The 16,649-nt window shown below is 44.5% G+C and overlaps 1 protein-coding gene across 1 annotated transcript in view; it reads right to left on the reverse strand.

Moving 5' to 3' along the window:
• Window positions 1-16,649, reverse strand: part of AHR (aryl hydrocarbon receptor) — a 95,796-nt gene that overhangs the window by 21,476 nt on the left and 57,671 nt on the right. Inside the window, exons 3-4 of the mRNA XM_074984656.1 lie at window positions 10,067-10,182; window positions 426-515 (exon numbers count right to left, since the gene is read on the reverse strand). Of these exons, the coding sequence (XP_074840757.1) occupies window positions 426-515; window positions 10,067-10,182 (206 nt within the window). The remainder of the gene's footprint in view (window positions 1-425; window positions 516-10,066; window positions 10,183-16,649) is intronic.

The raw sequence follows: 16,649 nt of genomic DNA on the forward strand, positions 1-16,649 counted from the left end.
GAAATAGTAAGCTAATCCAATACATAATTAAACTAACCTCAAAGCATATGTAGTTCATTTTATAAGAAAGGTAATTTTAATAAAAATCTTTCTAATGAACTCATCACAGTAAATTGTGCAGCACCTTGTATGATTTCAAACATTGGTTCCAGTACAGACCCACAGTTAACTTAATAGTTCACTAAATGTTTAATACAATGCTCAAAAAATATTCCTATTCCCAAGACCTCTTCTCTATTAGGTCAGGTAATACTTCATATAGTACCAAAGTAATTAAGTCAAAATATCTAAATGAGATATTTCTTGTAAATTATCAAACATTAACTATGAGCACTGAAGCCTGAGGGAATAACTAGAATTCTCTACAAATCAATAAAAACTTGTTGAGGGCAGGGGAGGGAAAGAACAAGAAGAAAAAGGCATACTTGCTGGAACCCCAAATAGTCCTGGATGGTTGAAGAGGCATAAAAGACTAGCGCATCTGCAGTAACAACAAGTACAAAGCCATTTAATGCCTGGAAAGGGGAAAAAGAAAAAAAAACAACAAAACAAAACAAATCAAACCTGTTACCATGAGAGACAAAATTCCATATTAAGTACTGTTTCTATAAATATACTGGCTCATTTTGCACATCCATCTTCGTTTAATGCATTGCTGTTAAAGTATCTCTAGTTACAATGTTAAACAATTAAGTCTTGATTTTTACCAATTCCTAAGAAAATTAAGCAATCATGTTTAGTGAAATCGGAAAGATCATATATAATAATTTACAGACTTCTGCATATTGATTTTGTATGTAACAGCTTTAGAGTTAGCCTTCTCCAAACACTTATCACCACCTACTAGCCCCTATCTAGCACTTTCTATTAGTTCACAAAATAATAATGCTGAGATGCGCTTTTGTAAACTAAGAGGAATTCATATTATGGGAATGAACTGTAGTTAAGGATGTAACTATTTATCAAATAACTGCAGGAGTGAAAAACGCATAGGTCACTCTAATTTCAAAATAAAATAAATTCCTGAAAGCCAGTAAATTAAGTTACATCTTCAAACCTCAGATATTCAGAAGTCCATAAACGCAGGATTGACTTAATCAGGTCACCTCTAACTCCATCCATAGATCCCTCCTATCAGCCATGATAAATCACAAAACAGTCATACCTCTACAAAGCATGAGGGATGGCTACCTATGAAGGAGTACAGGAGAAAGTGTCATAGTAGACGATAAGCTAAATATGAGTCAACAATGTGATACTGTTTAAAAAAAAAAAGAGGGGGGAAGAGCAGACATCATTCTGAGATGTATTAGCAGGAGTGCTGTAAGCAAGACGAATTCTTCTGCTCTACCCTGTGCTTACTAGGCTTCAGCAGGAGCGCCGCGTTCAGTTCTGGGCACCATATTTAAGGAAACATGCAGGCAAATTGGAAAAGGTTCAGAGAAGAGCAACAAAAAGATTAACAGCCTAAAAATATAACCTATAAGGGAAGATGAAAGAATTGGGTTTGTTTAATCTGTAGAAGTGAAGACAGAGAGGACATGAACTTTCAAATACCTAAGGTATTGTTAAAAGGAGGGAAGAGAAAAATTGTTCTCCTTAACCTCTGATTGCAGCAAGGGATGTTTATGATGGACATTAAGAAGAACTTCCTGTCAGGGTGATTAAACACTGGAATAAATTGTCTACAGAAGCTGTGACATCTCCATTACTGGAGATTTATAAAAGCAGATTAGATAAACTCTTGTCAGGGATGGTCATGGTGCTCTCGTGATTACTATGAGTCAAACAGCCCAAAAAAGTAAATGCAAGTGTAAAATTTATTTTAAAATGATTATCTGAAGTACTATACTTATTTATAGTCTCCACATTCCATTTAATTTCCAATGAAGCAACACTAAGGGAAAACACAGCAGTTAGCCCACTGAACTCATTTATAGTGAGGATGAATTTTGTCCTTGATGTTTATTAAAATGCCCCAATAATAGAAAAAAATAAGGTAACACAGGTTACTTCAGATTACAGTGCATAACACATACAAAATATGTTTAAAATTACCTTTTACTTATTTATAGGTTTGGGCACACCAGAAGTATGATAGTAAGCGTGGACTATGTAAAAACAATACATAAAACTAAACTAAAAAAACCACATTATCTCAGTGTTTTAACCCCCAAAGTGAAAGACAAAGACTTTGTGAAGTCCACTAGCAATTTCTCTATTGCTATTGATTTTTGTTGAAGATGTTCAGATGTAATAGACATGTGCAGTAGTATAATATAGATCTAGTGACAATGCATTTCTCCCAGCCATCTTGGGGTGCAGATGGAACTTCGACAGGCATGGATGACAAACTTGTTGCACAATTAACAGATAAAATCCCATGTGCAGTACAAAACAGACATAAATCTATTTTACTTATGGTGTATACAGGCCTTAGAGAGGCAATTCAGTCATCAAGTCATGTATGATCTAAAGCCATTTTGCAGATCATTTAAAATATGCAGCTGAAAACCTCTGTTGCAGCAGACGCAGCAAGCAAACAACGTTTCTAAAGAGTTTCCCCTTCATGAAAAAGTAGACAAAGTGGCTCCTTATTTAAGTCACGCAAAGGGTATTTATCTCAGCTCAGAATCAATATAGTTCATGGTGAATGTTGTGATAGCAGACAGAATATTTGTGACTTGGCAGCTCATCTAAAAGGTGCTGATCTACTTCCATGGATTCTAGTCAAGAATTAACAAAAGGCTGGCTCTAGGGATTGAACTGAGTATGTTATGCAATTTAATTACTATAGTTGTAGTTAGAGTTAGAATTTGACAATGTGTTCAAATAAGCACATTTCAAAAATCTTGTTAAGTGTGAAGAATTATTATTTAACTTCTGGATCGCAATGTAAATGAATGATAAAGTACTATTATAGTGACAGAGACAGCCGTGTTAGTCTATATTCTATCAAAACAAAAAAGCAGTCATATAGAACTTTAAAGACGAACAAAATAATTTATTAGGTGATGAGCTTTCGTGGAACACACCAGTTCTGAAGAAGTGGGTCTGTCCCACGAAAGCTCATCACCTAATAAATTATTTTGTTAGTCTTTAAAGTGCTACATGACTGTTTTTTTATTTTGATAAAATACTATCATGTTTACACACTAAAGTAAGAGAAAGAATCAACTACAAAGAATAACCTACACATTTGTTGTCCTCACTACAACTGTTATTTAATAAAGTCTCCCACTTGCAGTTCAGTTACCCTTCTACAGTTTGTTATTCCCATTGTCAGGATTTAATAAGGTCTCATTAAACAGACATTAAATTTCCTACTTGAAAATTCCTTGAAGAGCTTACTTATAAAAGTTTTTTTTTTTTTTTTAAAATCTCTAAATCTTACATTTATGAAGATTTTTAAATACTTTTCAGAAATGAAGAGCCCACCAACTCCACTTACTAGTCTAATCCTGGAAGAATAAGTGACAACACAAGTTAAAAAAGAACCCAGAGTTAAATTAATATTGTAGCCAATTGCAAGCAGCCTTGAGACCTCTCGTTACTATCACATGTCATCCAGTCAGCAGAATGCCTGGTTTTGTTGAAAGATAATATAAATTACAAGTGAACACAGCGCAAAAATGCTGTGTTTGGATGCTTTTTTGATTTCTTTCCATAGTACTAAGACAACTACAATTAAAAATACTGGAAACTGAATAGTCATAAAATACTGCCACAGCAGCTAAAATTAGTTTGCATAGCTTTTCATGGATAAGTCCAAGTAATATTCTTTGATCATGGTAATATGAAGAAGCCATCTCTCCAGTCTGGAGCAACATATTTTACAATCATTCAGATGCTCAGTTCACAGAGAAATGGCTGTCCACATAAAAAATGGGTTATGTTAGGTAACTGGCAAATTCAAATTCTATAAAATACCAAATAAACCATTTTACCAAAGCTTTTATTAGAAAAAATGATGCTCTATAAGCATACAAGTACCCTGACATGTCTGAACTCTTCAATTTCTTGTTTAGCTATAAACAATTTGAAAGTATAATTTTCTGATTTAAAAAAATTGGATAAAATAAAACTAATTTCATTCTAAACTCAATTTATGAAGGTTTCTACTATAAATAAATCCATCACACGTTTATTTTTCTCTTCTATTAAAAAGTAAACTGGTCACCTTAATACTTTCATGGTGTTTGTCCATTTTATTTACTCAGTGTTAAAACAACGTATGGTGCAAATTTTGTTATCTGGGATCCACCGTGCAGATGCTGGATTCCATCCATTTCATGTTTTTAGTGATTATTTTCAAGATGACAATATGAAACAAAAGTATAAGAAGAAACAGCGGAAAGAAAAATACTTGGGGTCATTATTCTTGATGTTTCTTTTGAAAAAGTCAGTGAAGATATTTTACCCAAAAGTATGGAAAAAAATGTTCTGTATTATTATACCAATTAGGAGCACTAGTCAGATATAAGGACCTCATTGTGCTTGATGCTTTACAAAACACAGTACTCTTACTATGTAGTTTATTTTCAACTACCTTATTAACTGGGTATATTTAATGTACATGGATAGTCAAAAGTCAGTCATTAGAGTGATGCTATATATGGCACATGGTCTACTTAGTAGGAAAAAAAATGACACCAGCAAATTAAATTAGCCTTAATTGAACACCAATTATTAGATGGCCTCTCTGATTCTTCTAAAACTTCTTTCTAGCATCTCCCTAAAAGTAAGATTATTGCAACTAGATCATGCTGTGGAAAGGTAGACTGCAGTCACCACTGAGAGGAAGGAGTTGAGAAGCCAGAAAATCCAAGGGGGGAGAAAGTCAACAAGGCAGGAGAGGATCAGGGAGAAGCAGTAAGGTAGGAAAGTGCTGGCCTTGGAGACCCACTGGAGGTCTTCTGAGCTGGAACCCAGAGCAGAGCAGAGGTTGGCCCTGAGCTTCCCTATCAGATATTGGGGATTTGGAATCAACCAGGCAGAGGACAGTAGACTGACTGATTTGTTCTGGAAATACTTTATTCTCTTTTATGTACCTGAATTACTGCCTTTGAAGGACAACTACAAGCCAAATAGTGACTGTTAATGAGGGAAATAACCGTGCAGAAGTCCAAAAGTGCTAGAGGATGTGTTCATAGTTTATCTGCAAGACATATGTTAAGCCTATTCTACTTGTGAACAGATGTTTAACTAGAATGTGAGCATAGTTTTTATAAGTATTCACGAATGTTGGTTTTGACCCCTTACTGTATCATCATCATGATTCTGAGTTTTTCAAATCAAGGTGCTTTGGAGCACTGAAAAATGACAATGCTGTTGTGGAGAAACTAAATGAATTCTTTGTTTCAGTCTTCACTGCAGAGCATGAGAGGTATATTCCCACACTTGAACCATTCTTTTTAGCTGACAAATTTGAGAAGCTATCCTAGATTGAGTCTGGCTTGTTGCAATGACTAGGTACAAATAACCATACGTCCTCGAAGCTTCAGACATTTTCATGCTGTGGTGGTGGGGGACTGAGACTTTGAACGATGTCACCTAGAGTTCAAAATCTCATTTAGGGAAGTAATGCCCTAGCTTGTGTTGAGTGCAACACAGTAAACTCTTGAATTTACTGACCCCGATTTAGCAGACTTTGGGAACAACTGTCATCTGATAGCCTTACACCCCCCCCACCCCCCGGTTGTTCCAGAAGTCCACTTCATCAGGGCCCATACAATCTGAAATCCCCTTCCAACCACCAAAAAAATATGGTAGTCAACTTCAACTTCCCGCTACTGCAGCTGGAGGGGCCATCGCTTCCAGACGCTGTGGTCTGGAGGAGCCACCACCTCCTCTGCCAGAGCCACCACACACTCCTCTCACCAGGGGTGGGGCGCATACACTGGCAGACAGAACTCGCGTATGTGCCCCACCCCAGTGGGAGGAGTGCGCCGGTGGCTTGGCATGGCAGGGCCCCCAGCTGCGGCAGCAGTCGCCGGCAGCTCCTCTAGCAGTGGCGAGCCGCAGTCATTTTTTAGGGGTGGCGGGGGGACTGGGGGAGCCTGGCAGGGGTGGATGGGCAGTAAACTCTCTGATTTAACATACCTTTTGGTTTTAATGGACACCTCTCCCTGCCATTAGTCCATTAAATTGAGGGTTTACTGTACTAACTCTACAAACTCTATCCTCTGAACAGAGGACAGCATTGATTTCCCCTTGTTCAGTAGCAAGCCCAGTTCACTGAAAGATACTCTTATGAAGGCAATTTGCATCTCTACTTGAGTCCTAGATTGACCCCTGATCAACCAATTTGCGAGGTACCAGAACAGGTGTACCTGTCGCCTGTGCAATAATGCAGCCACTACTGCCATGCACTTTGTGAATACTCAGGGTGCAGCTAACAGGCCAAAGGACTGGACTGTGAACTGGAAGTGGGTGGTGTTCACCACAAACTTGAGGTATTTCCTCAGGGACAGGGGGAGGTGAAAGCGATCATCAGAATGGACACATTGGAGGCATTGTAGAATGCCTCTGGAGGCCAATAAAATCAAATTAAATATTGCTGTGTCTACACTAGCATTAAGTTGACCTTGTAAATTCAAATATACCCATCATGAAAAAGCTGGAGTAGAAAAGTTGGCCTTAGGACCCCTTGAAATCGACAATGATATTTGTAGTGAAGGAAGGTACATTATAAAAATCAACTGAACTCCTTTAAAATCAACTTTATGCTCTAATATACACACAGACTAAGAAGAATTTTGCATTTCTGCACAATAAAAGCAAACACTTTTTCTGGTTAGATTTACTCTTCACAGTTAACCTGCTTTCTGTTAATGGTTCCATAATCTGCTATATGTAAGGACAATGCTTTCTCCTAAGTGTTTGTCCCATTATTTTACTAGGAACAGACATTTCATTTACCAGTTTTATGATGGCATCTTCTGCAACCCTCTGGTAACAGTAGCCGTATGTGACTTTTCAAGAGCTGTCAATGGTTCACTACCTTCGTTAGCCAATGTTATAATATCCAATAATGTGTGTAATATGGGCCTGGTGATTTCTACATTAGTAAAAGCCTGGGAAAACTGCAACGCTTCCTAACTCATCAATTTCTGCCTTTAGAAATCAGAACAAATAAGGACAGATTTTTTTAATTACAGAATTTTTAATTAACTGTTTGCCCTCAGACTTGTTTCTTATGTCTGTTTCCAACTTTCTCAGTCACATTTTTAGTCTGGGAACAAGTTTCCTTTCCACTGGAACAGAAGTAGTTAGCTGAAGTCTATCTTCTGAGAGTTACTCTGGGGTTTAAAGAGCACACTGCAGGTGAGACTTCAGCCTGAAGGAGTGTGTTGGAGGCTGGATCCCCAGTGCATAATGTTGCACAGATCCTGAACAGCACAGCTGCCCATATACAGCCAGGGACGGGCTACGATAGTTTAGACAAGCCCACCGGGGCTGTAGAATATGCCCTGTTATAAAACTGCAAGTTAGACACTCAGGCTAAAGCTGAAGCCTGAGCTCAGCTGATCCAGGCCAGCCACAGGAGTTTTAGGACACTGCAGACATACCCCCAGAAGCACAGCCAGGTCCACACTAGACCTGAAAGTTGATCCTAGATACACAATTCAAGCTACTATAACTGCATAGCTGGAACTGACTTACTTAATGTTGACTTATTAGGCTGTCTTCAGACAGGGATCTCTACCGGAAACACTCTCCCATTGCTCTCCCTTAAGTCTCATGATAGTAAGGAGTACCAGGGTTGATTGTTGAGCCCTTATAGTTCAATTTTACAACCACACCCCGCCGCCCACCTCTGGCATGGCACACAAAAAAATCAAATCGTGGAAGATTGACCCTGACTGTGTCCATTTCCTGGTAAGTATAGACATACCCCTACTAGCGTCTAGAACTGATCTCCTTGCACCAAATTACTTACATTTCTTCATTCCTCTATATTTGAAGGACAATCTGTGTTATTCCCATATGGGCCAATTTCCTTACGATACAATTAAAACCTTATAATACACTGCACTGGTATACTACCCTATTATTATGCTACACTGTATGCTATTATTCAGATATTCTCAACTATGCACCTTTATTCATAAGAAACAGTCCCACGTCACCTTCCCTAATCAGTAGAACTCTTTTTTTTGAACACTGACCACGTTAGTTGTATAAGTTACTCAAGAAAAATCTGAAGAAAGTTTTGGAACAAGGTGGTATTCTGTGCTTTTGAATACCTCAAGATTTGATTTAGAAAGTTTCTATTTTCTGTCTGCAGTCCGGATGGTTTTAAAACACCACCTACTATACTGTCTCCACATTCATTCTATTATAAGCCAAATAATTTTGGTGAAAATTGCATTTACAATAGAAATATCAAAGCTAATTACAATGGCACTTAGAACACTAGAGTTTTTTACATTCATAAACTCTGGCATGCAGAACAATCTGAACACAAAGTAGTTTGAATGTAACACAAATAAAAAAACAAACAAACAAATTGTATGAGGCTAGGGAGTGGCCCTCCATTTCAATGAGACGCAATATTGTCATTACCAAAACAAATCTCCTAGAAGATAAGATATTTTTACTACCTGTTTTTGCATACCTAGAATTTGTAGGCTGTGCCAACTGAACTATAGCAGCGCTTTGATTTGATGCAGAGGCAGTAGCGCATGTCCTTCCACAGTTGATGTGGTGTGCAATAAGTATGCATCTCCCTTTACATGCTAATGCTTTGTGTATGTCATTTTAGTAACACCTGTAGAAAAAATACTATGTGGATGGAAACCAGTGGAATCTGACAACTCTGCCAGTGGACAATGTTAAACATAATGTCTTGTGGGACACACACAGTTCACAGATGGGCTGCATGCAGCCTGTGGGAAACAGGTTGCTCACTGCAGCTCTAAAATTTGTTAAAAAGTTAACATTTAATTAAATTCCAAACTTGACAGTCTGCAAACTAGGTTACAGAAAGCTAGCATTTTAACCTCATGTCAATGTGAAGAATGGTTTTGTTTATTAGGTCTTCTATATGTTTATTTTTAATAGTCTATTAGAGATTAAGGGATAGGAAAGGACAGAAAGACTATTGGCTGAAAGCAGGAAAATAACAATTGCTACACTGGATCAGACTAATGTAGAATCCAGTCCAGGATCCTGTTCCTGATGCTTCAAAGGAAGATTCAAGGAATCCCATAATGGATAATTTCACAGTAACCTGACAACAGGTTGGACCTCTCTGATCTGGCACCCTCAGGACCTGGCCAGTGCAGGACGAGGGAGTTTGATGGCCATGGGGAGACAAATTCTGAGCCCCCTGAAAACTGGCTTATCAGTCCAGCTCAGCACTTGGCTCAGCCACTGGCCTTCCTGCAGCTCCTTCCCTTCCGTTGGCCCAACTAGGATCCGGGTCACAGCAGGGCTCCCAACTGCTGGCCCCACCACAGTCCCACTGCCTCACTGGGCTCCAAGCCCCAGGACAGGCTCCCACATTGGGGTTCCAGCTGCTGACTCTGCTATACTCCCAGTCCCACCACCATGCCAGACTCCTGATCCCAGGACCACTGCCACACTGGTCTCCAAGCTGGCCCACTGACCCATTGAACTGGGATTCTGGCCCTGCTGGGCTCCCAGCCACCAGCCTTGCTATCGTGCTAGGCTCCCAGGCCTCCAGGTGCCTGGTCCCAAAGACCCCCTGCTGTGCCAGGCTCCTGGACCCACCAGCCCACTGACTTGCTGGCCTACCCAGATTCCAGCCACAAGCTTCAGGACGACCAGTCTTGCCTACTGCTGATCCAGCCAGGAGCTCAGTCATTGACTCCCTGCCACCAGCCTAGCTGGGCTCCCATCTAATGGCCCTCTATTAGGACTCTGGTCTAAGAACATTTCAGATCCTGCCAGACTGGGTATGTTGCCGAACCAGAGAATACCAGTTTTGAGAGGTTCAACCAATACAAGAAATTTCTTCCTAAACCCCAACAGTTAACTGCTAACTTATTAAAGGTAACAGAAGACCTCTTCAAAAATTATATCCACTATAAAAACATACCTGTAATAAAAGTTCTCCTTCTAGCAGATGTATGCTTTCTCCAAGCTTGGTTGTTCTACAGCTGTCCTGAATACCATTTATCTCAGGTCTTGTGCAGTTGGAAGATTTTAATGCAACTATGGAAACAAAACAAAAATACAGTTATTTTCTTTGAAGGTCTTACCAGTAATCCATGAAAGTGCTAAACTGTAGTTAAAATGAAACAAAGACAGAAACAAAAAACAAAAAAAAAAAACCAAACCAAAAAGCCACACCCACAATGAAATATTTTTAATACTTTGTGTTCTTTTCTGCCTTCTCAAAGGCACAAAGTGTAATAATATGAAAAACTACGTAGCTTGGGGGTAGGGGCTTAAAATGGTATTTATTGAGCAGAAAGTCACACTGCTCTGAATGTCAACAGAAAATGCATTTTAAGACATCAAAATCTAATTGTCAAAATGGCAGTTTCCTATTGTTTTATTAGTAAGAAATTTATTTTTCACTGCTTTATTCTTCTTTGAAAACATACTATTTGCAATAAGTTACAGTTTTACACACTATTAAGGGATAAATCAAATATTTTGCTATGTGTAAAGAAAGAAGACATTTTCATTTTAAACTGGTATAATCATTGACTAATTCCCCCGCAAAGTCACTTGTCTGACTTAAAGTTTCCATCCTTATTCTTTCACAGTATAAATGAATTCAAGACAATTCAATGAACTAGTCATAAGGAACTGTTTCTGCTGGAAAATCAACATCACTTTATTAGACAAACATTTGACCACAAGTTAATGGATGAATCTTGAGAACCTACTATAATTTTCCAGTGCATCCGATTTCACTCCAAATTACAAAAATTGTTCGCAAAAATCCAAGCTGTCAGCTTTTGAAAAAAACCCAACATGCACTATGGCTTGGTTATTCCCACCTTTTACAACTACAGTACTGTAATAAAATACTAAAGTTTAACTGCCATTTACAGGGGAAAATAGTCAACTTAAGCAAAGTTAAAGCTTTATATATTAATTCCTCCACTTTAACTGCTATGTGAAGATTACCTTGATTCAGGCACTAAGAAAAGACAGTTACCTATTTCATAAAGAAAGGTTACTCACCGTAGTAACGGTGGTTCTTCGAGATGTGTCCCCGTGGGTGCTCCACATTAGGTGTCGGGCTCGCCCGGCGCCGCAGATCGGATCTTCCAAGCAGTTTCTGCCGGACCGCGCATGCGCCGGTGCGCGCCACTCACCCGCGCGCTCCCGGCCACGTGCGCGATCCGGTCCCCGCCAGTTCCTTGACCAACCGCCTCGGATGCTCCTGCAAAACACTAAACAGAGATCCGAAGCGGGGAGGATGGGCGGGTAGTGGAGCACCCACGGGGACACATCTCGAAGAACCACCGTTACTACGGTGAGTAACCTTTCTTTCTTCTTCGAGTGTCCCCGTGGGTGCTCCACATTAGGTGACTACCCAGCAGTAACCCAAGATAGGAGGTGGGTAATCGGAGTATGTGCAGCTTGTCCCCGAGAGGACCGCTGTCGAGAGACGGGTATCCTCTTGGAATACCCAGTGAAGGGCGTAATGTTCGGCGAAGGTGTCACAGGATGACCAGGTCGCCACTCTGCAAATGTCTTTTAGCGCAACGCCCTTGAAAAAGGGCTGTTGATGCTGCCACCGCCCTAGTGGAATGAGTTCTGGGCATGGCCAGGAAAGGAGTCTTTTGGAGTTTGTAGCACTTTTTAATGCAAGATACGATGTGCTTCGAGATTCTCTGCGAAGAGAGACATTCTCCTTTTGATTTGGGAGCGACAGAGACTAGGAGTCTATCCATTCTCTGGAAGGACTTGGCCCTGTCTATATAGAAAGCTAGCGCCTCCTCACGTCCAGGAGGCGTAGGCGCGCCTCTTTGTCAGAGTTATGAGGCTTTGGATAAAACGAGGGTAAACAATAGGTTCGTTAGTATGAAGCTCAGAAGAAACTTTAGGAACAAAGGCTGGATGCAGCCGTATGGTTACCGCCTCCTTGGAAAAAACAGCGCAGGGTGGCGTTGCCATAACTGCCGCAAGCTCGCTCACCCTGCGAGCTGACGTGATTGCGAGAAGAGAGGTCGTCTTTATTATAAGGAGGCAGAGGGAAACCGTGGCCAAAGGCTCGAACGGTGGTCCCCTTTTCGCATTAAGCACCAGGTCCAAGTTCCACGAAGGTGGAAGCGGTTTCCGAGGGGGGGGGGGTATAGGTTTACCAGCCCTTTAAGGAACCTGGTAACCATGGGATGGGCGAACACCGTGTGCCCTGTCTCTCCGTGTGTGAATGCCACAAAGGCGGCAAGGTGGACCTTAAACGAGGATAGCGAGAGTCCTCCTCTCTTGAGGTCCAGTAAATACTCTAATATCACAGCCATAGGTACCGAAAGGGGGGCTAGCTGTTTGGTAGAACACCATGCCGTAAAGCGAGTCCATTTCTGCTTGTAGGTCTTCCTGGTGGAAGTCCTCCTGCTACTTTCTAGGACTTGCTGCACTTCCTCCGTACATGTGCTCTCTAGGGAGCTGAGCCATGGATTAACCACGTTTGTAGTCGCAGGCCTTGGGGGTGCGGATGCACTATGGACCCTTAGGCTTGCGTGAGCAGATCCGGCGCCACCGGAAGGGGCATCGGTGGACGGTCCGACATGCGCAGGAGTAGGGGGAACCATTGCTGTCGATCCCACGTTGGGACTATCGGGATCATTCAGGCTCCTTCCCTCCTGACTTTCTGCAACACCTTGTGGATGAGCACTGTGGGAGGGAAAGCGTAAAGCAGGGGGCCCCTCCAAGAGATCGCGAAGGCGTCCCTCAGGGACCCCCCGTCCCAGTCCTGCCCTGGAGCAGAATCGTGGGCACTTCTTGTTGTGCTGAGTAGCAAACAGGTCTGTCTGGGGAAAAACCCCATGCGTGAAAAATCGGTTGCAGCAGATCGGGACGGATCTGCCACTCGTGCGTGAGTGCGAAACGCCTGCTCAGCTGGTCTGCCTGCACATTGTGAGCGCCTGGGAAGTACGAGGCTTCCAGGGTTATATTGTTGGCGACGCAGCAGTTTCACGACCGGACTGCTTCTGCACATAAGGCACGGGACCGAGCTCCTCCTTGCCGATTCATATAAAACATGGTGGAGGTATTGTCTATACTGATCCCAACTACTTTGCCTTTTATATGGTCTCGAAAGTGTCTGCAGGTGTTGAACACTGCTCTGAGCTCCAGTATATTTGTGTGCAGTGACTGCTCCGTGGAGGACCACAGCCCTTGCGTCACCTCTTCGCCCATGTGTGCTCCCCACCCTATGAGGGAGGCGTCTGTAGTAAGAAAAACCAATATGTGTGGTTGGTGGAAGGGTACCCCTGTTAGCAGGTTCTCGGGGTTTACCCACCATTGCAGGGATTTGCGCACCTCTGTTGTGGGCGACGCCACCCTGTGAACAGTGTGTGCTGCCAGGTTGTATACGCTCGCAAGCCAGTGCTGCACGCTGCGCATGTGTAACCTGGCGTTCTGTTGTACGAACGCCGCTGCTGCCATGTGGCCCAGCAGCTGTAAGCACGTCAGAACCAGCACCGTAGGGCTGAAGGTGAAGACTTGCACGAGGGAGCCAACGGCCCGAAAGGAAGTCTCTGGTAGATACGTCCTCGCTGTAATAGAATTTATGCGTGCCCCTACGAACTCTATGTCCTGCGTGGGGTCTATCTTTGATTTTGTCAGATTGATAACCAGGCCGAGCGAGAGAACGTGCCTGTTGTGACGCATATTATGCGTAGTACCTCCTCCTTCGAGGCCCCTTTGAGTAGGCAGTCATCCGGATACTGGAATATAAATACCCCCTGTCTGTGCAGGTAGGCTGACACCACTGCCAAGGGCTTGGTGAAGACTCTGGGGGCCGAGGAGAGGCCAAACGGTAGGACCTTGTATTGAAAATGTTCTTTGCCTACCATGAGAAACCAGAGGAATCGTAGGTGAGCCGGATGAATAGTTATGTGAAAATACGCGTCTTATAAGTAGAGGGCTGCGAACCAATCTCCATCGTATAGTGCCGTAAGGATGGAGGCGATTGTGATCATCCGAAAGCGTTGCTTGCGCAGGTACCGGTTGAGGCCTCGAAAATCTAAGATGGACCTCCCGCCTCCTGTCTTTTTCCCCGTGAGGAAGTAACTGGAGTAGAACCCTCTCCCTTGCAGTTGCTCCGGCACTCTTTCCACTGCCCCTATGAGCATGAGATGGTCTACCTCCTGCTTGAGCCTCGCCACGTGGGAGGCCTCCTGGAGGTGGGGCCTGGGTGGAGGTCATGGCGGTGGGAGCGACTGGAAGGGGATGGAGTACCCCGTGGCTATGATCTCCAGCACCCATTTGTCTGTGGTGATCCTTCATCACTGGTTATAGAATGGTCGGAGGCGATGGTGGAATAACCGCTTCGGATGACCTTGCGACGGTAGTGATGGCGCAGCCCTGGATCTGTGTGTCAAACTTGTGGCCTTTGGCCCTGCCCCGAGGACTCACGGCTGTGTTGGGAACGACGCCTGGGAGTTCTGTACTGCTGGTGCTGTTGATGTCGCCCTTGCTCGTAACCCCTGTGGTACTGGGGACGCTGTTGCTGAGTCCGCAACATCCAGGGCGATCTGAACTCCCGTCCTCGAGGCCGCGTAGCCTTCTTGCATGATGGCCTTGAGCACTGGTTTCTTGCCCTCTGGAAGCGAGTCCATGAGGGAGGTTAACCTAATGTGGTTATCGAAATTATGGTTCGCTAGATGCACTGCGTAATTTGCCATTCGCAACAGTAGAGTGGAGGAGGAGTAGACCTTTCTGCCCAACAGCTCTAGCTTTTTGGCATGTTTGTCTGTTCCCCCACATTGCGATGACTCCACCACCAAGGAATTTGGTTGTGGGTGGCTGAACAGGAACTCCGTGCCCTTTGTCGGCACGAAGTTTTTTTTTTTTTTTGTTTTTTTTTTCCCTGCTCTCTTGTGGACAGGCGGAATAGTCGCAGGAGTCTGCCATATCATAGTGGCAGACTCCAAGATTGCGTCATTAAGCGGTATTGCTATTTTGGAGGAGGCCGGGGGTCTCAGATTTTTGAGGAGCTTATGGTGTTTCTCTTGCACCTTAGCTGTCTGGATGCCTTGCGTGAAGGCCACCCTCGTAAAAACAGCTCTTGGAACTGTTTGAGATCGTCCGGAGGATGGACGTCCCCCGGGGCCGTAGCCTCATCCGGGGAGGAGAGCGAGGAACCACTGGGATACGTCTCTGTGGACCCTTCCGGTTCCTGCTGGTGATGGTACAGCCTCTCACTAGAGGTTTGCGAGGGAAAATCTCGGGGTTCCATAACCAGTCCCCCCTGAGATGCTTGAGTCTCTGTCCCCGGTCGCAATTGCCCTCGGGGGTACGAGATCGTTTGTGGGGATCTTTCCCTGGTAGATAGCCGATGGTGTCTATGCCCCGCGTGGTAGGGGCGACCACGGCAGTATAGGTACTGTTCTTGGGAAGGTGACCTAGACCACTCCCTTGGTGCATACCCTCTGCGTCTGGGGGAGGGCTGGAGAGAGCGATTTTGCATAATAGTCCAGCGGTTCAAACCCCAGGAAGGGTGAAGGTGGTCCCAGCCAGGGTGAGGCTGGTTGCAAAAAATGGAGAAGGGGGCTCCGGGTAGGCTAGGGGGGACCCCTGCCTTCTGGTTGGAGTCTGTAACATAAGCGGAGGGCTGTGAGAAAGCAACTCCACAGCCCTGTGCGGAGAGGGGCTGCAATGCCTCCTCTTGTGTGCAGCCTTCCCCCTCCCTTGAGGAGGTAACTCTGCCCCCTGACGTACAGGGGATTCCGGCCCCATGCACACCGAGCTCGGCACGCTGGAGGGCGGTGCCGCAGGTGCAGTGTGCTCCGGTGCCTGCAGGCTGCGTGCCTGCGCGCTCTGCACCGCCGGTTCCCCGGGGGTCGGTGCCGCTGCCTGCGGTGCCGCCGGTACCGGCGCTTGTTTAGCCGCCGCCCTGCCTGTGGTGCGGGGCGGCTGGCTGATTATCGGAGGCTGAGCCGCTTTCACGTGGCTCTCTGTGCCGCCGCTGATCAGCTGTTGCTGCGGCTGGGGGCTGCTCGCTCCTCCCGTCCCGCTCGCTATTGTTGCCGGCAGGGATCGGGCTGGGGAGGCTTTCCTCCGTTTTTGGCAGCTTTCCTTTTATGGGCCCCGCAGGGTCCCTCCTGCTGCGGCCGCTCCGGCACGTCTGGCTGGAGGGCCTTATGAAAAGCAGTTTTAAGCCGCTGCCCTGCCTGCGGTGCGGGGCGGCTGGCTGATCATCGGAGGCTGAGCCGCTTCCACGTTGCTCTCCCTGCCGCCGCCGATCAGCTGTTGCTGCGGCTGTGCGCTCCTCCCGTCCCGCTCGCTGTTGCTGCCGGCAGGGATCGGGCTGGGGAGACTTTCCTCCGTTTCTGCGCTGATGGAGTGAGGGAGGCAGCTTTCCTTTTATGGGCCCCGGAGGGTCTCTCCTGCTGCGGCCGCTCCGGCACGTCTGGCTGGAGGGCCTTATCCAAAGCAGCATTTTAAGCCGCATCTCCCTGTCTCTCCTTAATCGCCTCTCGGCAGGACTCACA

This window comes from Carettochelys insculpta, chromosome 2 (assembly GCF_033958435.1).
Source record: "Carettochelys insculpta isolate YL-2023 chromosome 2, ASM3395843v1, whole genome shotgun sequence".
In the NCBI taxonomy this organism is placed as follows: Eukaryota; Metazoa; Chordata; order Testudines; family Carettochelyidae; genus Carettochelys; species Carettochelys insculpta.